The 22,383-nt window shown below is 45.0% G+C and overlaps 1 protein-coding gene across 1 annotated transcript in view; it reads right to left on the bottom strand.

Moving 5' to 3' along the window:
* CCDC62 (coiled-coil domain containing 62) overlaps positions 1 to 21,804 on the bottom strand; it is a 55,442-nt gene extending 33,638 nt beyond the window's left edge. Inside the window, 6 exon segments of the mRNA XM_034934724.3 lie at positions 1,705 to 1,806; positions 4,907 to 5,078; positions 8,040 to 8,141; positions 12,562 to 12,728; positions 16,197 to 16,389; positions 19,188 to 21,804. Coding sequence (XP_034790615.2) covers positions 1,705 to 1,806; positions 4,907 to 5,078; positions 8,040 to 8,141; positions 12,562 to 12,728; positions 16,197 to 16,389; positions 19,188 to 19,223 — 772 coding nt within the window. The 5' untranslated portion in view covers positions 19,224 to 21,804.
* Between the last annotated feature and the right edge of the window lie 579 nt (positions 21,805 to 22,383).

The following is a 22,383-nucleotide window of genomic DNA, read 5'->3' as shown; positions in this document are numbered from 1 at the left end:
CTCTAGTGGCAGAATACCACACTTTCCCCCCGATCTTTAATCACAAGAGATTAAAATTAAGAATTCCATTTCACTTAAAACTTCTTAGGCCAGGCATGGTGGCTCGCACCTGTAATCCCAGCATTTTGAGAGTCCGAGGCAAGAGGATCGCTTGATCCCAGGAGCTAGAGACCAGCCTGGGCAACATAGTGAGACCCCTTCTCTGCAAAAAAATTAAAAATTTAGCCAGGCTACTCGGAAGGCCAAGGCGGGAGGATTCCTTGAGTCCAGGAGTTTGAGGCTGCGGTGAGCCTCAATTTTTTTCCCATTAATTTACAGACAAACTGCATTCCATTCCCTGCCATATTCCTTACCTACCTCCAGTATCTCAGAGTTTCCACTGGTGAAGGCCTACTTCTCCATTCCCAACTGAGAATGACTGACATAGAGAGCTTGTTGACATCCCTGCCAGCCAAGGTGATTCTACTGGGCTTTCTTTTCAGTGGTTTGTGTTAGGAAAGTCATTGATTTAGAGGTAAAGTTCCGAAGAGAAAATCATATGAACACTTTTTGGTCTACTGATACCTACCCTCAGTCCCTCTTTTACTAGGGGTACGCATTCATTAAAAAAACCCCTACTCTGAGCACCCATACAACCATTCTGTTTTTCGCTTTCAGTAAATTACATGATATATTCAACAATTTATTATAAAACAGCCTTTGTGTGAGATGATTTTGTCCAAATGCAGGCTAATGCGAGTGTTCTGTGCATGTTTAAGGCAGGCTAGGCTGAGCTATGCTGGTGGGTGGGTTGGCTTCATTAAATGCATTTTTGACTTGCGAGGGGTTTATCAGAATGTAACCCTGTAAGTCAAGGAGCATCTATTATGTTTTTAGTGAGAAGCAGAGTCACACGCTTAAGCTGGAAGGGAGAATAGCTCATTTTACAGAAGAGGAAATAGTGACTGGGAACGGGATGGCAGCATTAACACTCGCTGCTTGGTCCACCATCGGTCTCACAAAGGGTGTTAAAAACAAACAAAAAGGCCTGGCGTGATGGCTCATGCCTGTAATCCCAGCACTTTGCGAGGCCGAGGCGGGTGGATTATCTGAGGCCAGAGTTCGAGATCAGCCTGGCCAACATGGTGAAACCCCGTCTCTACTAAAAATATAAAAATTAGCCGGGCATGGTGGCACGCACCTGTAATCCCAGCTACTTGGGAGGCTGAGGCAGGAGAATTGCTTGAACCTGGGAGGCAGAGGTTGCAGTGAGCCAAGATCATGCCACTGCATTCCAGCCTGGGCTGGACAGTGAGACTCTGTCTCAGAAAAAAATAAAAATAAAAAGCTGGGCTCACGCCTGCAATCTCAGCACTTTGGAAGGCCAAGGCCCGTAGATCACTTGAGGTTAGGAGTTCAAGAAGACCAGCCTGACCAATGTGGTGAACCCCGTCTCTACTAAATATACAAAATTTAGCCGGGCGTGGTGGCTCATACCAGTAACCCCAGCTACTAAGGAGGTTGAGGCAGGAGAACCGCTTGGGCCCGGGAGGCAGAAGTTGCAGTCAGACGAGATTGCACCACTGCACTCCAGCCTGGGTGACAGAGCAAGACCCTGTCTCAAAAAAAAAAAAAAAAAAAAAAACATTTTGGGAGAGGTATAATTCCTTCAGCCTGTCATCATTGCAAGTCTAGGTTACAAATACATTCGATCATCTGTTTTACCAGTAAAAAGCAATTCATCGTGCAGGCAACTTTTCTCTTGCTTGAGGCGAATGATCTCTTCTCGTTGCTCATTATTTTCTGTCGTCTTTTCATTGAGGTCCTCTTCACAACAGAAGAAAAAGAAAGTCCTCAAATAAATACTAGGTTCCAGTCCTCATATACACACTATGCCTAACTCTCATGTCCTCAGCAGCCCCTTCCGGTCCTGATGGATCTATAGACAAAATCTGTTTCACAGCCAACATCTCCACACCTGGCAAGGACCCCTGGTTGGAGGCTTCGCTTGCTCTCATCTGACTGACCTCCCTGCACCAGCCTTGCCTCGCCTGTGACAGCCCAATGTACACAGAGCAATCTTTTAAAAATCAAAATCTGCCCAGCGCAGAGGCTCACGCCTATAATCCCAGTACTTTGGGAGGCCAAGGCGGACAAACCACTTGAGGCCAGGAGTTTGAGACCAGCCTGGCCAACATGGTGAAACCCCGTCTCTACTAAATATACAAAAATTAGCTGGGTGTGGTGGCACACACCTGCAATCCCAGCTACTCAGGAGCCTGAGGCAGGAAAATCGCTTGAATCCAGGTGGCGGAGGTTGCAGTGAGCTGAGATCACGCCACTGCACTCAACCTGGACAACAGAGTGAGACTCCATCTCAAAAAAAAAAAGTAAAGTAAAATAAAAATAAAGGCCAAGTGCAGTGGCTCACACCTGTAATCCCAACACTTTGGGAGGCTGAGGCGGGTGGATCACCTGAGGTCAGGAGTTCGAAACCAGCCTGGCCAACCTGGTAAAACCCCGTCTCTACTAAAAATACAAAAATTAGCTGGGTGTGCTGGTGGGCGACTGTAATCCCAGCTACTCAGAAGGCTGAGGCAGGAGAATTGCTTGAGAGGCAGGCGGAGGTTGCAGTGAGCTGAGATCGTGCCATTGCACTCCAGCCTGGGCGACAAGAGTGAAATTCTGTCTCAAAAATAAATAAATAAATAAAACTAAAAATAAAAATCTGCTCGTGTCATTTCTCAGTGAGAAGCCTTGCTACTGCACTGAGGATGAAATCCAAATTCATTACCACAAACTGCAGAGCCCAGCATCACCTGACCTGTCCATCTCCCCACCGCTGTTCCCTCCTTTCCTTCTGTTCCTTGAATATGTCTGTGGTATAAGAAGAAATAGATGTGGTTTTTGTCCTCTGTTCCTGGAACAGAGCTCCTAAAACTTGTGGAATTTCCTAAGTGACAGAAGCATCTTTTGTCATTCATGAAGAGTCAGTTGATTACACCAGACTACATGCTAACGAGGTGACTCAGGGTGGAGCTCCTACGTGGCCTCAGGATGCAGCCAGCCACCAGAAACACCAAGTGAAGACAGGGCTGGAACCTGCAGTCCCACTTGTGGACCTCCAGGAAGGGGAGGGAGGGCTGGAGATTGAGCTCTATAAAAATTCCTCTTCTTTTTTTTTTTTTTTTTTTTTTGAGGCAGGATCTTGCTCTGTTGCCCAGGCTGAAGTGTAGTGGCACAATCTTGGCTCACTGCAACCTCCACCTCCTGGGATCAAGAAATCCTTTCACTTTGCCTCTCGAGTAGCTGGGACTACAGGATCACACCATCATGCCTGGCTAATTTTTTGAAGAGACAGGGTTCTGCCATGTTATCCAGGCTGGTCTTCTTGAAGTCCTGGCCTCAAGCAATCTGCCTGCTTTGGCCTCCCAAAGTGCTAGGATTACAGATGTGAGCCATCATGCCCAGCCACTATTTTTCTTTTCTAAAAAAAAAAGTTTTAAGCTGGGTGTGGTGGCTCATGCCTGTAATCCCAGCACTTTTGGGAGGCTGAGGCAGGTGGATCACAAGCTCAGGAGTTTGAGACCAGCCTGACCAACATGATGAAACCCTGTCTCTACTAAAAATACAAAAATTAGCCGGGCATGGTGGCACCCACCTGTAATCCCAGCTACTCAGGAGGCTGAGGCAGGAGAATTGCTTGAACCCAGGAGGTGGAGGTTGCAGTGAGCTGAGATCACGCCATTGCACTCCAGCCTGGGTAGCAGAGCAAGACACTATCTCAAAAAAAAAAAAAAGTTTTAATATTGAATTTATAAAATGTTTTTAATATATAAATATTGACAGAACAGACTTCTTTCTACTTGAATATTTTACCTCGGTGTATATAAACATTCAATAAATACCAAATACCTAGAGTGTAGCCCTTGTGCTATGCTATTAACAGTACACTGAAAAAGAGAAGCAGAGTCTGTTCCTGCTGTCAACGGGATGATAATACGATTATGGTTTTAGCTGAAGCTACAAATGGAGATAAGACCTATGGCTAACCATAGGTCAAGGCATCATAAGGACAACATTTTTGAATGCTGAATCTTTTAAGTTAAATCAGCAAAGATCGGCTGGGTGTGTTGGCTCACGCCTGTAGATCTCAGCACTTTGGGAGGCCAAGGCAGAGGGATTCACCTGAGGTCGGGAGTTCCAGACTAGTCTGGCCAACATGGCAAAACTCTGTCTCTACTAAACATCCAAAAATTAGCCAGGCATGGTGGTAGGTGCCTGTAATCCCAGCTACTCGGGAAGCTGAGACAGGAGAATAGCTTGAACCCAGGAGGTGGAGGCAGTGGTGAACCAAGATTGCACCACCGCACTCCAGCCTGGGTGACAGAGTGAGATTCTGTCGAAAATAAATAAATCGGCAAAAATTAAAATTCCTAATTTCAGAATCAGAAGTTTCTGCCCTCACCATGGGAAGAAATGCCCAGGCTAGCCTGCTAGCAAGACGATGAAACGTGTGAGCCAAAACTGCCCAGATGGGAAGCTCAGTGAGGCCCAACCACAGTCAGCCAACTCCCCCATTTGCCTCTAGACATGTGGGTTTAATAAATGCTACGACTGTCTGCCACTGAGATACTGATGTTGTCTGCCACAAAGCATGTATTAGCGATAGCTAATGGTACAGCCACCTCAACTAAGGCAGGATTACTTTAAAATATGATACATTCTGCAGTTTTCCCCAACTCTGTTATATATCTTATAAGACACAAATTGCAGCATAATCCTATATAAATGAAATGGATATTTCACATTAGGGTCTAAGGCCAGGAATTGATCTACTCTCAAGCATAAGATTAAGTGAACCCAAATGAAAAACTATATTCCCAAGATAATACATTTGTATCTTAAATGTAGGTCTCTTCCTTACCTTTTAGTTTGTTGACTTCAATCTTAAGTGCCTTCAATTTCTGCTTATAATCTTGCTTTTCTTTCACAATACAAGTCTCCGCCATCTTGGCGTCACGTAGGGCATGCTCTAGCAATTTAAATTTACCCGAACAATCTGCAATGTGATTAACTGCCTCAATAATATCTTTGTCCTAAAAACCAAATTTGAAAATGGTTATCCTAGATTCTTAAATTCCAATTAACCAAGAAGAAAAGATAACACTTACTAAGATCTTATCGTGCGCCAGGTTCCATTCTAAGCATTTTTCGCATATGAATTCATTTAATCTTTACAGTAACTCTATGAGGGTGGTACTATTGTTCTTGCCAAGTGACAGATGAGTCAACAGAACGGCTGCATTCCTTGCCCACGGTTACACAGCTAGTTAGTGGTGGAGCCACCATTTGAACCTAGCTGGCTGCCTCAGACACTATGTACTGAACCACTACCCCTTACTCTCTCTCAAAAAGTTAGAGCCAGACCATTCCATTACCTAAGAAACTATAATAGCAGCAAGAGGGTGGGTGGCCCCTGGATGGGAAAATCGTCCTCTGGATTATACAGGTAAGTCTAATGGCCCACTATTCCCTCCCATTTTCCAGCTTGTTAACATGACAGACTCCACAACAACATCATTCCAAATCTCCCAAATTAGAATCTCTTAATTGTTGAGGCAGTTTTAGTTACCAAAAAAGGTATCTGCTTCTTGAAAAGCAACTCAAACAACACCTAAAAGTATAAAAATAAGTAAAAGTTCTATCCCTCCCCCACTCACCTGGAATAACCGTTATTAAGAGGTTTTACCCCTACTGAAGTCTAAACGTTTCTGCTACAGCATCATAAATGCACTCCTGAAAAATCACACTGTCTGCACATCTCACACTAGGACTTATATAATAATAGGGTTGGGGCAGACCATGCAAAAACCCATGGAACTTTGTGACCAGGTCAGTAGCAAAAAATAACCGTTCTAATAAGTACAGGAACACAGTTCCATTAACACCAGGACACCCACGACAGTCAATCCCTTTCAGCCTTAAACCTGGGATTCCTACTTGCTCCTTTGATAAGGATGTCCCGGAGGGCATCTGCTTCTAATGGAAACCATTTTCATCAAATAAAATCTCTAAGACTAGGAAAACACAGCCTTTTTTTTTTTCCAGATGAAGTCTCGCTCTGTCGCCAGGCTGGAGTGCAGTGGCGCGATCTCGGCTTACTGCAACCTCTGCCTCCTGGGTTCAAGCAATTCTCCTGCCTCAGCCTCCCGAGTAGCTGGGACTACAGGCGTGTGCCATCATGCCCAGCTAACTTTTGTATTTTTTAAAATAGATGAGGTTTCACCATGTTAGCCAGGATGGTCTCAATCTCTTGGCCTTGTGATCCACCTGGCTCAGCCTCCCAAAGTGCGGGGATTACAGGTGTGAGCCACCACGCCCGACCTTCTTTTTTTTTTTTTTTTTTTTTTTTTTGAGACAGAGTCCTGCTCTGTCGCCCAAGCTGGAGTGCAGTGGTGCAATCTCAGCTCACTGCAACCTCCACCTCCCGGCTTCCGGGGATCCTCCCACCCCAGCCTCCAGAGTAGCTGGGATTACAGGCGTGTGCCACCATGCCTGGCTAATTTTTTTGTATTTTTAGTAAAGACAGGGGTTTCACCATGTTGGCTAGGCTAGTCCCGAACTCCTGACCTCAAGCGATCCACCCACCTCAGCTTCCCAAAGTGCTGGGATTATAGGCATGAGCCACGGCACCCGGCCTCCAGGAGCACAGCCTTCCTAACGCACCCACTGTTTTAATGGTGGGGAAATGCCTTGGCAGCACCTTCAGACATACCTATAGCTTTGCCAGAGTTTGCTATGATGGAAACCAGAGAGGTTGTTGAAGCCACTAAACTGTCTGCTACTTGACTAAAGACATGACTGTAGATTTTAATATTTTCTCTTTAATTTAATTTAATTTAATTTTTTTTTGAGACGGAGTCTCACTGTCGCCCAGGCTGTAGTGCAGTGGCGCGATTTCGGCTCACTGCAGGCTCCGCCTCCCAGGTTCATGCCATTCTCCTGCCTCAGCCTCCCGAGTAGCTGGGACTACAGGTGCCCGCCACCTCGCCTGGGTAATTTTTTGTATTTTTAGTAGAGACGGGGTTTCACTGTGTTAGCCAGGATGGTCTCGATCTCCTGGCCTCGTGATCCGCCCGCCTCGGCCTCCCAAAGTGCTGGGATTACAGGCGTGAGCCACCGTGCCCGGCCTTTCTCTTTAATTTTAAGAGCACTTGCCCCAATCACTTGAAAACAATGTGCTGAGAAAAATCACATATTTATTAGCGTGAGCATTTCATTATACCAACCTTGTTCCCTTAAATACCAATTGTCAAAGACACGTGTAACAGCAGGAGAGTGTGTATCGTTGTATATTGCATGTTAGTGACTACATCAACTGCTTGATTGCAAATGGTTTTTCTCTCCATTAAAAAAACCTCTCGGCCGGGCGCGGTGGCTCACGCCTGTAATCCTAGCACTTTGGGAGGCCGAGGCGGGCGGATCACGAGGTCAGGAGATCGAGACCACTCCTGGCTAACACAGTAAAACCCCATCTCTACTAAAAATACAAAAAAATTAGCCGGGCGTGGTGGCGGGCGCCTGTAGTCCCAGCTACTCAGGAGGCTGAGGCAGGAGAATGGCGTGAACCCGGGAGGCGGAGCTTGCAGCGAGCCGAGATGGAGCCACTGCACTCCAGCCTGGGCCACAGAGCGAGACTCCGTCTCAAAAACAAAACAAAACAAAACAAAAAAAACCTCTCAAGCAATCTAATGGCCCATAACTCTATGAGACCTAATAATGGATACCCGGGGAGAAAACAAGTTAATTCAGACCTGCCAGCCCACAGAATGGGCCTTGGAGACAGAAGACCAGAAGCAGAGTCCTGTCTCCTTTCTTCATGCCTTGGGAACATCATTTTAAACTTGTTTCCCTCATTTCTAAATGGGCGTTTTAAAAAACAAGAGCAACATTGGTAACTTCACATTTCTGGGATCCTAGCGACTTAGGTAAGATAATGAATATGGATATAACTACCAAGCCCTCTGGCAAATGGAGGAATTCTTATTTTTGATTACCTTTAGCTTTATCATTGTCGTAAGAGCTTGTTCTCGAGCTTGTAGCTGTCCTACCTGAGCAGAAAGTTCCACTAACGTGTTGCTGAGAGTTTCGTTTCTAGCCTACAAGAAAACAACACAGATGATACTGCTTGAGTCCTTTTAAAGCTTTCACTACTCTTGCTAGCCACAATCTGCGCTTACTTCTCTATTTTGTTTTTTCCTTGTTTAACTCGTTAGTAACAAAAAAGAGTTGGTAATGGAGTGGGCTAATAAAGCCTACATTGTTTTAGTAATGAAGTGGCCTAAGAAAGCAGTCATCAAAAAGGAATACAAATATATATTTCTCTATTAATTCTACCATCCTCTCAGTACTTGTATTTGCCCTACTGAATTATGTTGGTGATGCTTGTAAACATGTCTATTTCCTAATATCTTTTATGTGTAATTTTAGGTTGGGAAGAGGCAAGAAAATGAATGAATGAGAACTGTATTAGTAAGAGATTTCCTTTGTTGAAATAAAGTAGCATTAGTGAATTCTGTGAATTTAAAAAATATTCTTTGTCGAAAGAACTTCATACTGGGGTATTCCTACTCAACAATTATTTGAAAAAAACACATAGTGCTATGTCGGATATAATTATTATGTATACAATCTATTTACTAGTTGAGAAAAATAACCATCAGGCTTTTTATTTTTTGAGACTGAGTCTCACTCTGTCGCCCAGGCTGGAGTGCAGTGGTGGGATGACCTTGGCTCACTGCAACCTCTGCCTCCTGGGTTCAAGTGATTCTCCTGCTTCAGCCTCCGGAGTAGCTGGGATTACAGGCACACGACACCACGCCTGGCTAATTTTTGTATTTTTAGTAGAAACAGGGTTTCGCCATGTTGGCCGGGCTGGTCTCGAACTCTTGACTTCGGGTGATCTGCCCACCTTGACCTCCCAAAGTGCTGGGATTACAGGCGAGCCACTGCACCTGGCCTTTTGTTTTTGTTTTTGTTTTAAAGAGATAGGACCTCACTCTGTTGCCCAGGCTGGAGTGCAGTGGTGCACTCATAGCTCATAGTAACCTTGAACTCCTGGGCTCAAGCAGTCCTCCCACCTCAGTGTCCCGAGTAGCTAGGACTACAGGTTCTCACCATTATGCCCAGTTAATTTTTATTTTTGTATTTTTTGTAGAGAGGGTCTCGCTATGTTGCCCAGGCTGGTCTTGAACTCCTGGCCTTAAGCGATCCTCCCACCTTGGCCTCCCAAAGTGCTAAGATTACAGGCGTCAGCCACTGCACCCAGCCTAATTATTATTATTATTATTATTATTATTATTATTATTATTATTTTTGAGACGGAGTCTCGCTCTGTTGCCAGGCTGGAGTGCAGTGGCGTGGTCTTGGCTCACTACAACCTCTGCCTCCTGGGTTCAAGTGATTCTCCTGTCTCAGCCTCCCAAGTAGCTGGGATTACAGGCACGTGCCACCATGCCCAGCTGATTTTTGTATTTTTAGTAGAGATGGGGTTTCACCACGTTGGTCAGGCTGGTCTCGAACTCCTGACCTCGTGATCCACCCGCCTCGGCCTCCCAAAGTACTGGGATTACAGGCATGAGCCACCGCGCCCGGCCTCCCAGCCTAATTAGACTTTTAAAAAGATATCTTTAGGAGGAAATTTAAATGTATGTTACTAAGTGAAAAAAGGCAATCTGAAAAGGCTATATACTGTAGGATTCCAAGCATATGACATTGTGGAAAAGGCAAAACTATGGAGGCGGTAAAAAGATTCGTGTGACCAGGGGTGAGGGGGAGGAAGGGATGAAGGGTAGATCACAGAGGATTTTTAGGACAGTGAAACTATTCTGTACATACTATAATATAGTAAAGGATATGTGTCATTACACATCTGTCAAAACCCCATAGAATGTAAACACAGAGTGACCCCTAATGTTAACTGTAATCTTTAGGTGACAATGAGGTATCCATGAAGATTCACCAATTATAAGAAATGCACCACCCCGGTGTGGAGGTCGATCGTGGGGAAGGCTGGGTGTGTGGATACAGAGTGTGTATGAGAACTCTCTCTACTTTCTGCTCAATTTTGCTGTGAACCTAAAAATGCTCTAAATAAATAAAGTGTATTAGTTAAAAAAGATCTCTTCCACTTTTTCATGCAACATAATCAGTAGATATTCTAGAATAGTTTTTACTTATTTTATAGCTAGAAACTATCTAGAATAGTATTCTTTTAAAAACCATAAAATAAAAATCTATACTATTATGAATAAAGACTCATTATATTACCAAGACGTATATGAAATATCACTAAGAAATAAAAGAATGGGGCCAGGCGCGGTGGCTCACGCCTGTAATCCCAGCACTTTGGGAGGCCGAGGCGGGCAGATCACGAGGTCAGGAGATCGAAACCATCCTGGCTAACACGGTGAAACCCCGTCTCTACTAAAATACAAAAAATTAGCCGGGCGTGGTGGCGGGCGCCTGTAGTCCCAGCTACTAGGGAGGCTGAGGCAGGAGAATAGTGTGAACCCGGGAGGCGGAGCTTGCAGTGAGCCGAGGTGGCGCCACTGCACTCCAGCCTGGGCGACAGAACGAGACTCCGTCTCAGGAAAAAAAAAAAAAAAGAATGAAGGATATAACAAATAAACAAGCTGGCTTTCTGCACCTCTTATAAGCATGAACTCAAAAAATATCTGATGACTGACCAGTTAGAAGAGAAAACCAAAAAAATCCATCTTTTTTTTTGACAAGGAGTCTCGCTCTTTCCCCCAGGCTGGAGTGCAGTGGTGCGATCTTGGCTCACTGCAACCTCTGCCTCTCGGGTTCAATTGACTCTCCTACCTCAGCCTCCTGAGTAGTTGGGACTACAGGCGCCCACCACCACACCTGGTTAATTTTTGAATTTTTAGTAGAGACGGGGTTTCACCATGTTGGCCAGGCTGATCTCAGACTTTGGACCTCAAGTCACCGCCCACCTCGGCCTCCCAAAGTGCTGGGATTATAGGTGTGAGCCACCATGCCGGGCTCAAAAAACCAGTCTTACAGTTTTTATTCCCAATATGCCACTAACATTATGAGATAAGACACAATAATTGGCTGGGCACAGTGGCTCACACCTGTAATCCCAGCACTTTGGGAGGCTGAGGTGGGCGGATCACCTGAGGTTGGGCGTTGGAGACCAGCCTGACCAACATGGAGAAACTCTGTCTCTACTAAAAATACAAAATTAGCTGGGCATAGTGGTGCATGCCTGTAATCCCAGCTACTCGGGGGAGTGAGGCAAGAGAATTGCTTGAACCCAGGAGGCAGAGGTTATGGTGAGCCGAGATCGTGCCATTGCACTTCAGCCTGGGCAACAAGAGTGAAACTCCACCTCAAAAAAAAAAAACAAAAAAAACCCCACAATAATTTAGAAAACATCATTGAGGCTACCAAAACTTGATTATACCCTCTCATCTTTGAGGAAAGCTTTCTAAAATAACTCATTGTTGATTAAATGGTAGATGCTACTAAACCAAATGGCATAACGGTTAAAAAGCGTTGTACTGAAGCTCAATCTCTAAGACAGGATAATACTGTGCAGCTAACCAAAACTGTAGGAGAAACACAAAACTACAAGGGGTGGATGAGTGTAGATACCTTCATATACACACACACATGCATTTTTGCATTGGTTGCTTGTTGTTATTGTTGTTTTTTATTGAGATGAGGTCTCACTATGTTGCCCAGGCTGGACTTGGACTCCTGGGCCCAAGCGATGTTTCTGCCTCAGCCTCCCCAGAAGCTGGGACTACAGGCGTACACCACTGTGCTTGGCTTACATACGCTTTTTTTTTTTTTTGTCACCCAGGCTGGGGTGTAGTGGCACAATCACAGCTTACTGCAGCCTTGACCTCCTGGGCTCAAGTGATCCTCCTGCTTCAGCCTCCCAAGTAGCTGGGACCACAGCAGTGCACCACCACACCCAGCTCATTTTTGTATTTCTTCTTTTTATAGAGACAGGCATTTGCCATGTTGCCAAGCCTGGTCACGAATTCCTGGGCTCAAGCAATCCTCCCACCTCAGCCTCCCAAACAAAGTGCTGGGATAACAGGCATGAGCCACCGAGCCACTGTGCCCAGCCTCACATGCATTTTTAATGAAACATTTAAATCTAATTTTTCTTTTTTCTTTTTTTTTTTGAGACAGAGTTTCGCTCTTGTTGCCCGGGCTGGAGTGCAATGGCGCGATCTTGGCTCACCGCAACCTCCACCTCCCGGGTTCAAACGGTTCTCCTGCCTCAGCATCCTGAGTAGCTGGGACTACAGGCGTGTGCCACCACGCCCGGCTAATTTTGTATTTTTAGTAGAGATGGGGTTTCTCCACGTTGGCCAGGCTAGTCTCGAACTCCTGACCTCAGGTGATCCGCCTGCCTCGGCCTCCCAAAGTGTTGGCATTACAGGAGTGAGCCACCGTGCCCGGCCAAATCCAATTTTTCAATAACTGAAACACAAAGGGAATTTGGACTAGTGAAGCTTATCAAAAACTAATCCCAACCTCAAGGTCTTCAGAGAGAAGAGAAGAATGCGTTGCCTTTTGAGCCATTTCCTGAAGCTGTAGTTGGGTCTTTTGGAGAGCTGTTTGGCATTCCATTTGATTGGATTCAAGAGTTTTTACCTTCTTCGTGAGTGACCTGATTATTTCAGTTCTTTTATGTAGTTCACCTGAGGGGAAGTTCATCAATAATTTGTAGTCACACCTTCAGCTTAAAAGGCATTATTTTCAAAATGGGTGGTTAAAAAGTAAAAATGTGGTAGAGAATTTTTAAAAAGACAATCTTCTTTTAAAACCTTTTATTATGAAATGCACAATATCACACCTAATCAAGAAACAGAACTGTGAGCAACTGGAAGCCTCTGGAGGTCACTTCCCGAACATAATCACTCCAGTTTCCGCGTTCCCAACCATGACCCTGATCTTAGAGTAATCACTTCCTCGCTTTCCATTACAGTTTTACCAGTGACCACATGCCTCAAAATTATAGCTTAATTTGAACCATATAAGAATGGAATCATATTCTGACAATTCTTCTGTTTGCTTTTTTTGCTTAAGATGATGATTCTGAGATTCACTCAGTTGTGTGTAACTTGTGTTTGTGCACTAACATTGCTAGGTAATATTCCACTGAATGATTACACCAAAGCTTATTTCTATTTTTTATTTTATTATTTTATTTTATTTTATTTTATTTTTGAGACAGAGTCTTGCTCTGTTGTCCAGGCTGGAGTGCAGTGGTGCGATCTCGGCTCACTGCAAGCTCCGCCTCCTGGGTTCACGCCATTCTCCTGCCTCAGCCTCCCGAGTAGCTGGGACTACAGGTGCCTGCCACCACGCCTGGCTAATTTTTTTGTATTTTTAGTAGAGGCGGGGTTTCACCGTGTTAGCCAGGATGGTCTTGATCTCCTGACCTCGTGATCAGCACACCTCGGCCTCCCAAAGTGCTGGGATTACAGGCGTGAGCCACCATGCCCGGCCTTCTTTTTTTTTTTTTTTTTTTTTTTTTTCGTTGAGACAGAGCCTCCCTCTGTTGCCCAGGCTGGAGGGCAATGGCACGATCTCGGCTTACTGCAACCTCCACCTCCCGGGTTCAAGCGATTCTTCTGCCTCAGCCTCCCAAGTAGCTGGGATTACGGGCGAGCACCACCATGTCTGGCTAATTTTTTGTATTTTTAGTAGAGATGGGGTTTCACCATATTGGCCAGGATGGTCTTGATCTGCTGACCCCATGATTCATCCTCCTCAGCCTCCCAAAGTGCTGGGATTACAGGTGTGAGCCACCGTACCTGGCCTACCAAAGTTTATTTCTAATATTGATGGTCATTTAGGTTATTTCCACTTTGCAGCTATGATAAACAATGCTGCTCTGAATATTCTTTTACATGCATCTTTTTTTTTTTTTTTTTTGAGACAGAGTCTCCCTCTGTAGCCCAGGCTGGAGTGCAGTGGTGTGATCTCAGCTCACTGCAACCTCCACCTCCCAAGTTCAAGCAATTCTTCTGCCTTAGCCTCCCAAGTAGCTGGGATTACAGGCATGAGCCAGCACGCCCGGCTAATTTTTGTATTTTTAGTAGAGACAGGGTTTCACCATGTTGGCCAGGTTGGTCTCGAACCCTTGACCTCAGGTGATTCGCCTGTCTCGGCCTCCCAAAGTGCTAGGATTACAGATGTGAGCCACAGCGCCAGGCCTTTTTACATGCATCTTGGTGCATATTTTCAAGAATTTCTTGAGAGCCTTGCTTCTCAAAATGTGGTCCCTGGACCAGCAGCGGCAGTGGCATCGCCTAGGATGCCTGTTAGAAATGCAGACCCTTGGGCCCCAGACCTATTGTATCAGAATCTAAATTTTAACAAGACCCTTAGGTGATTCATGTGTCTATTAAAGGGTGAGAATATTCCTAGAAGTGGCTTTGCTGGGCTGTAGGATATGCACACCTTCAGCTTCACTAGATGCTGCCAAATGATTTTGCACACTAGCACTGACAACTGACTCCCACCAGCAGCGTCTCAGCTTTCCCTTGGTGCCATACTTTACCAACACCTGATAATTTCTGCCAGGCTGGTAAAGGTAAAATAGTATCTCAATTTGGTTTTCATTTGCATTTCCCTAACTACTAATGAGAATAGGAAACTTTTAATATATTTATTGGCCATTCAATTTTCCTCTTTCCATGAGGTGCCTATTCAAATCTTGCTCATTTTAAAATCAAATACTGATGGCTACATATAATGTGGGTTATACATGTTATATGTGTTATCTTTGTTCTTTAACATGTCTATATAAGAGCTATAAGATGTTATACTGCATTTAATGAGCAACCATTTTAAACACTGTGTGTATATACGTGTGTGGATGTGGTCAGAGTAAAATCAGATGGTCATCAAAGAAACGAAAAAATCATATATTTGGGTTTTTTGTTTGTTTCTTTCTTTGTTTTGACGGAGTCTCGCTCTGTCGCCCAGGATGGAGTGCAGTGGCGCAATCTTGGCTCACTGCAACCTCCACCTCCCAGGTTCAAGCAATTCTCCTGCCTCAGCCTCCTGAGTAGCTGGGACTACAGGCACCCACCACCACGCCCCGCTAATTTTTGTATTTCTAGTAGAGACGAGGTACACCATGTTGGCTGGGCTGGTATCGAACTCCTGACCTCAAGTGATCCGCCTGCCTCAGCCTCCCAAAGTGCTGGGATTACAGGCATTAGCCACCGCACCCCATCAAAAATGACAGATTTGGATTGTCACATTTACAGAATCCTTTGAGTAATGTTAAGTAAAAAAAGGTTATCTTTCTATTATACAGATCTAGTGTTTTCTCCTCTAATGCATTCTACTAACAATCTAGAGTCAATGGAACATTCAGATTTAGGGCAGCACTAAAGGAATGACAGAATTGAAATATGGCATCAAATAAACTTTTTGCAACCATTTTTGAGACAGCTATACTTTTTTTTTTTTTTTTTTTTTTGAGACAGGGTCTTGTTCTGTCCCCCAGGCTGGAGTGCAGTGGCGCAATCTTGGCTCACTGCAACCTCCGCCTCCTGGGTTCAAGCGATTCTCGTGCCTCTGCCTCCCGAGTAGCTGAGATTACAGGTGTGTACCACCATGCCCAGTTAACTTTTTGTATTTTTAGTAGAAATGGGGTTTCACCATGTTGGCCAGGCTGGTCTCGAGTTCCAGAGCTCAAGTGATCCACCAAAGTGCTGGAATTACAGGTGTGAGCTACTGTGCCTGGCCGGACAGCTATAACTTTAAAAGATGACCATTTTAGGAACTTAAGATCAAGTTCAATACCAAAAGTCTAAAATCTTTCAGTTTAGTTTAAGAGAAATGGCTAGTCATATGGCATCTTCATTCATACTCTTGCTCAAAACTTCAACTTCACCACTGGCGCTCACCCCATGTTAACTGGAGCTCTATCCAGCCCCCTTTCTATACTGAAATACTTTGCTTGTCCTACTTTATTTGTGTGTGTCTGTCCCATTGTGGCTGTTCATAAAGTCCTCCTGTCTCCAATGAGCCTAAACTTGAGGGCAACAGGGATTGCAGTCTTTACTTCCTCTCTATCTTCCCTATGAGCCCATCAATGTGTTAGCACACAGAAGTGCATAACTGTTGTCCCTGAATGTATTTCTGACCTTCTAATTTGCTGCAACGTTCTTCCAGTGTCAACACTTTCTGCCGATCCTCTTCCCATGAAAGAAGCTGTTGCTGGTGCACTGCAACCATGTCATTGAGCTCTTTATCTCGATCTTTTAATTCTCCAATGAGCAACTGCAGCTCCTTCCGTTGTTTCTCAATAGTGGAAATCTCAACTTCTGACCCGATGTTCTAAACATAGAAAGCGGTTTCACATCAAAATAGAATGAAATCAATAACAAATCAGCCAAAGTCCATTTTCCAAATAAGTATATCTTCTTTTGCTGCCAATTCTAAGTAGTTCAATTAAGTTTTAATAACATGGCAGCAAAAGATTATGTATACTTAAAACATGTTCAAGTTAAAATCTACCATGCACTCTGCCTCTCTACAATTTTCTGTCATGCCATACGTACCATGCCTAAAAAGTGGGACTGTTTCTAAAACCCACTGGGTAAACAAATAAACCTATTTCTGCACTTTTTCTCCCCCTTTGCCAACAACCCTTTTCTCTGCCAGTCAATAACATTATCCCCCACCTTGCCCCAGCAATTTGAGTAACCAAGTACAGGTAAACATGAAATAGTGGCCAGGCGTGGTGGCTCACGCCTGTAATCCCAGCATTTTTGGAGGTCAAGGTGGGCCGATCACCTGAGGTCAGGAGTTCGAGACCAGCCTGGCCAACATGGCAAAACCCCATCTCTACTAAAAATACAAAAATTAGCTCAGTGTGGTGGCATGCGCCTGTAATCCCAGCTACTCAAGAGGCTGAGGCAGGAGAATTGCTTGAACCCTGGAGGCAGAGGTTGCAGTGAGCCGAGATCGTGCCATTGCACTCTAGCCTGGGCAACAAGAGCAAAACTCTATCAAAAAAACAAAACAAAACAAAATCACGAAATAGTTACTGTTTAAATGTAAATGATCCTTACTAAAGAATGGGAATTTTAGTCTATAAAAAGAAAATTAAGTCTTCCAGTGTTCAATATGCATGACAACTACAACAACTATAGATGTCTAAGGCATCTATACATACTCAATCTATTAAGGGCAATTTAATATTGTAACTGGTCCAAATACAACATACATCATTAAAAAATAAATTATGTAAGGAAATCTTTCACATGTACCCAAAGACAATAGTACGATAAACTCCCATATACTCTGTGCCTGGGTTCTACCATTATTGAGATTTCACTGCGGCTGCTTCAATGTCCTTTTCTTTTCATTATTGGTTAAAAAATACCATTTCACCCTTACATACTTCAGAATGCATCTCTAAAAATGAACATTTCCTATATAACCATGATGCCATTTTTATATCTAACAATATTATCTATTAATACAATAATTTCTTTGAAGTATACAGCATTTTAAAATCTAACAAGTTGGCCTGACCAAATTGTGATCGCAGAATTAGCCACTTAGTGGCTACATAACCTTGGGCAAGTTACTTAACTTCTCTAAGCATTAGTTTCCTCACCTGTAAAACGATAGCAACTGCATTTTAACATCTTGGAGTGGTGAAGATTAAACAAGACAAACTGTAAAGTACTGAGCACAAAGCCTGGCCCGTTGTAATCACTCAACAAACATCAGCTCTCATTAACACTGTAAACCACATTTCAAATCATGGTGCTGTCCCTGCCTATGAAATACACAACTAAAAGTGTTACTTTAATAGAGTTCCACCTTAAAGACAGTAATTAAAGGTTCAACAGAGGCCCTTTGTACCTCCTTACTGCTTTTTGAAAAGTAAAATTTGTAAATAAACAAGAATAATGAGGTTGGGCTCAGTGGCTCACGCCTGTAATCCCAGCACTTTGGGAGGCCGAGGTGGGCAGATCACCTGAGGTCGGGAGTTCGAGACCAGCCTGGCCAACATGGCGAAACCCTGTCTCTACTAAAAACACAAAAATTAGCTCGGCATGGTGGTGGGCGCCTGTAGTCCCAGCTATTCGGGAGGCTGAGGCGGGAGGATCGCTTGAACTCGGGAAGCAGAGGCTGCAGTAAGCCGACATTGCGTCACTGTACTCCAGCCCTGGGGACAGAGCCAGACCCTGTCTCAAAAATAAATAAATAAGAATGATGAATAAATTACAGTTGCTAGTCTTAACAAGGAAAATGGAATTTGGAGTCAAGGGATTTCAAGTCCCAAGGCTTGAATTCCAGTGTTGGGTTAGCCCTTCATTCATGCATTCAACGAATAATTTATTGAGCGCCAGTGGCTGGGCCACAGACCTCCAGGCAAGGAGCACATATTCCACTCCAGGAAAACAGGCAGTAAGCCGAGTACACAAAGGCAGGTCGTCTTACACTGATGGACGCGAACCTTGGGCAAGCCCACTTCCAGACTTTTTGGTACAGTGGAGTTGTGAGAGCTCCTTCCTCTACTCGCCAGGTTGTGTAAATTAAGGACACCCTGAGAGGTAAATGGGAAAGCAGCTCCCCAGACGCCAATCGTCCTCCTTAAACAGTATGCACCGGGTACGCGCTACTCTGTGGCCCGGGCTGAATAACAAGGTGTTATTGGGTTAAGGAAACGGTCGTGACGCCGTTTTCCTCTAGTGTATTGTTTCACTTTTTTTTTTTTTTTTTTTTTGAGATGGAGTCTCGCTCTGTCGCCCAGGCTGGAGTGCAGTGGTGCGATCTCGGCTCACTGCAAGCTCTGCCTCCCGGGTTCACGCCATTCTCCTGCCTCAGCCTCCCGAGTAGCTGGGATTACAGGCGCCCGCCGCCACGCCCGGCTAATTTTTTTTTTTTTTTTTTTTTTTAGTAGAGATGGGGTTTCACTGTGTTAGCCAGGATGGTCTTGATCTCCTGACCTCGTGATCCGCCCGCCTCCGCCTCCCAAAGCGCTGGGATTACAGGCGTGAGCCACCGCGCCCGGCCTGTTTCACATTTTAAGTAGATACCGTTCTTGAGAAGCAATAGATTTCGACCAATGTGCACCGTTCCCGCGGCGCCCCGCCGCGCCCGGAACCGCTGCTTACCTGGCGCCCAGCAAGGAAGGCTGCCGGAGGGTTCATAGGTGTTTCCTCCGCCCCCGGAGAAGCCCGGTGTGGACGGCGTCACCTCAGAAACGCCATCGGCGCGCCTGCCCCGAGCGGCGGGGGCGAGCCCGGAGCCCCGGGGCCCCGCGCCCTCGGCCGACCCCCGCCCCGTACCCCAACCGCCTGCCTGGCGCCCACGCGGCGTGCGCCCGCCGGGGCTCGGGGCTCCCCGCCAGGGTTTCCGAGGCGCAGCCCCGCTGCGCTGGTGGGCACTGTTCTTCTGCCTCGGAAACTGGGGGCTCCCAAGTGGCTCAGGCTGCGTATGGACGCTTTTTGCCCACGCCCGAGGCTCCGGCGCTGGAAGGCCTGAAAGAACCGGCTGTTCACCACTACCCAGGGAATGAAGAAGTCAATAAAGGCTGCTGCGCCGCCCCCAGCACTCTGGTTTATGACATTTGAGTTGCTCACTTCCCTATCTTCCATCTTCCCCCTAATAACCGTGAGCTCGGCCGTGCTCGCTCCTGTGTAGCTGGCTCCCAGAACAGGACCTGACACTCGAATGCGTGGAGGCAGAGCCCAGCCCTCGGGGATAACAGTTGCGGGCTACCCTAGCACCTTTGATACTTTAAACCAAGAATCACAGATGAAGAGGGGGAAATTTACTCTTGGGGGCTCCTGAAAAGCAATGAGGAGAACCACGGTACTTTGTCATGACAAAATCTACGATATTCTGGGTTGAGAATCTAAGCTTTTTCACCTGTTCTTCCACAGTCACCTCTTCATCCCCCTTTCACTCTTCCTAAGATGTGGGAACGGGACTAGGAAAACATAAGGCTTATCACACTTCAGCCCTGGCTGCCCATCCCTGAATGCTTAACCCATCGGACAGCAACACAATTACTAAATACGGTCGGTCTCACAGGGTTTCAACTTTACTTTTTGGTTGAATATGAAATACCAAAACATGCCCTTGTGTTCAAAAAATACAATCTGAAAATGGAAAAACAAAATTAAGATTTCTTATTTTGAAGCTTTACTGATAGGCTCATGTTTGGGAGACCAAAGCAATGTCTTAGAATTTAAAATCAAGAAAGCTGGGCGCAGTGGCCTGTAACCCCAGCACTTTGGGAGGCCAATGTAGGAGGATCTGTTGCGTTCAGGAGTTTGAGACCAGCCTGAGCAACATGGTGACACCCATCTCTAAAAAACTTTTTTTTTTTTTTTTTTGAGATGGAGTCTGGCTCTTGTTGCCTGAGCTGGAGTGCAATGGCACAATCTCGGATCACTGCAAACTCTGCCTCTGGCCTCAAGCAAATCTCCTGCCTCAGCCTCCCAAGTAGCTGGGATTACAGGTGCCCGCCACCACGCCACCTTTGTTGTATTTTCAGTAGAGATGGGTTTCACTACCTTGGCCAGGCTGGTCGCGAACTCCTGACCTCAGTTGACCCACCCACTTCGGCCTCCCAAAGTGCTGGGATTACAGGTGTGAGCTACCGCACCTGGCCAAAAAATAAATTTTTTTAAAAACTGGGCGTGGTGGTGCACTCCTGTGGTCTCAGCTACTCAGGAGGCTGACTTGAGCTGGGAGATGGCGGCTCCAATGAGCTGTGATCATGCCACTGCATTCCAGTCCGATCGAGAGTGAGACCCTGACAAAAAAACAAAAATCAGGCCAGACGTGGTGGCTCACGCCTGTAATCCCAGCACTTTGAGAGGCCGAGGAGGATGGATCATGAGATTAGAAGTTTGAGACCAGCCTAGCCAATACAACGAAACCCTGTCTCTACTAAAAATAAAACAAACAAACAAACAAACAAACAAAAACTAGCCATGTGTGGTGGTGTGCACCCATAGTCCCAGCTACTCGGAAGGCTGAGGCAGGAGAATCGCTTGAATGCAGGAGACGGAGGTTACGGTGAGCCAAGATTGCGCCACCTCACTCCAGCCTAGGCAATAGAGGGAGACTCCATATCAAAAAAACAAAAAAACAAAAAAAAACACCAACCACCACTACCACCAAAACCCAAAACCAAATAGCCAATAAATACAAAAAGGTGGTCTACTTCCCTGATTATTACAGAAATGCAAAAATAAATAAATAAATAAATCAATCAACAAAGCAAATTCTGGGTGGGTATTTGCTAAAAACAGTCTAGCAGTAGATGACTGCAGTAAGTTGGTGGTGATGAGGTGTAAAGGAATGTGGGTTGAATGACAATTTTTGAAGTGAGGAGTGTTTTAATTCACGTTTCTTAGGTTTCACCGTTGTTAAGACTTGATATTTTTCTAGAAAGTCCTCGAGTGCCATTGTTCACCAGGCAACCATGTGTGACACTCAAGTAAAAATACGTGTACAGGCTGGGTGCGGTGGTTCACACCTGTAATCCCAGCACTTTGGGAGGCTGAGGTGGGAGGATAGCTTGAGCTCAGGAGTTTGAGACCAGCCTGGACAACATAGGGAGACCCCCCATCTCTATAAAAAATTTAAAAATTAGCTGGGTATGGTGGCATGTGCCTGTGGTCTCAGCCACTCCGGAAGCTGAAGTGGGAGGATCACTTGAGGCTGGGAGGTCAAGGCTGCAGTGAGCTGTGATCACGCCACTGCGTTCCAGCCTGGGCAACAGAGCGAGACCCTGTCTCAAAAATGAATAAAATTGTGTGTATCTAGAATAGTAAGAAATTAGGCTCATTTTGATTATGGTTCATAAATAGTAACTGAGTATGGTAAGAAGATTATGATGGCAAAGTACAAATTAAAAATCTCAAGTTTTTACCTTCGCTCCCCACAGGTTTTCATTAAAACAACAACAAAAAAAATTAAAGAGAATACATAACTTTAAAAATATGACAGAGGTGAAAGCTACAAGAATTACACTACATCTGATTTTATACTCACACAGTCTAATCCAAACTGAAGTTCTGAATGAACTTTTCCCAGTCTCCCTATTTGATTTCCTAGGTAAAGGAATTTAGTAAATAATGAGAACAGGGAACTAAAAGGTAAAATTCATCTTTAAAACAGTAATTTATCAACTTTTAAACTAAGAGTGAGAAAGCTACCACAGACTGGCTTTTATGTAGTAATAAAAAGTTTAAAATCACTTACTGTCAGCATCTGTTTTTAAAAAATGAAATACTTACCAAACTATATGCAAAAAGTATTTGCATTAAAAGTTGCCAACTTAATCATGGAAAA

Source organism: Pan paniscus, chromosome 10, assembly GCF_029289425.2.
Source record: "Pan paniscus chromosome 10, NHGRI_mPanPan1-v2.0_pri, whole genome shotgun sequence".
Classification (NCBI taxonomy): domain Eukaryota; kingdom Metazoa; phylum Chordata; class Mammalia; order Primates; family Hominidae; genus Pan; species Pan paniscus.
Note: the sequence above shows the minus strand (reverse complement) of the source record. Positions and strands in the feature narration are given on the sequence as shown.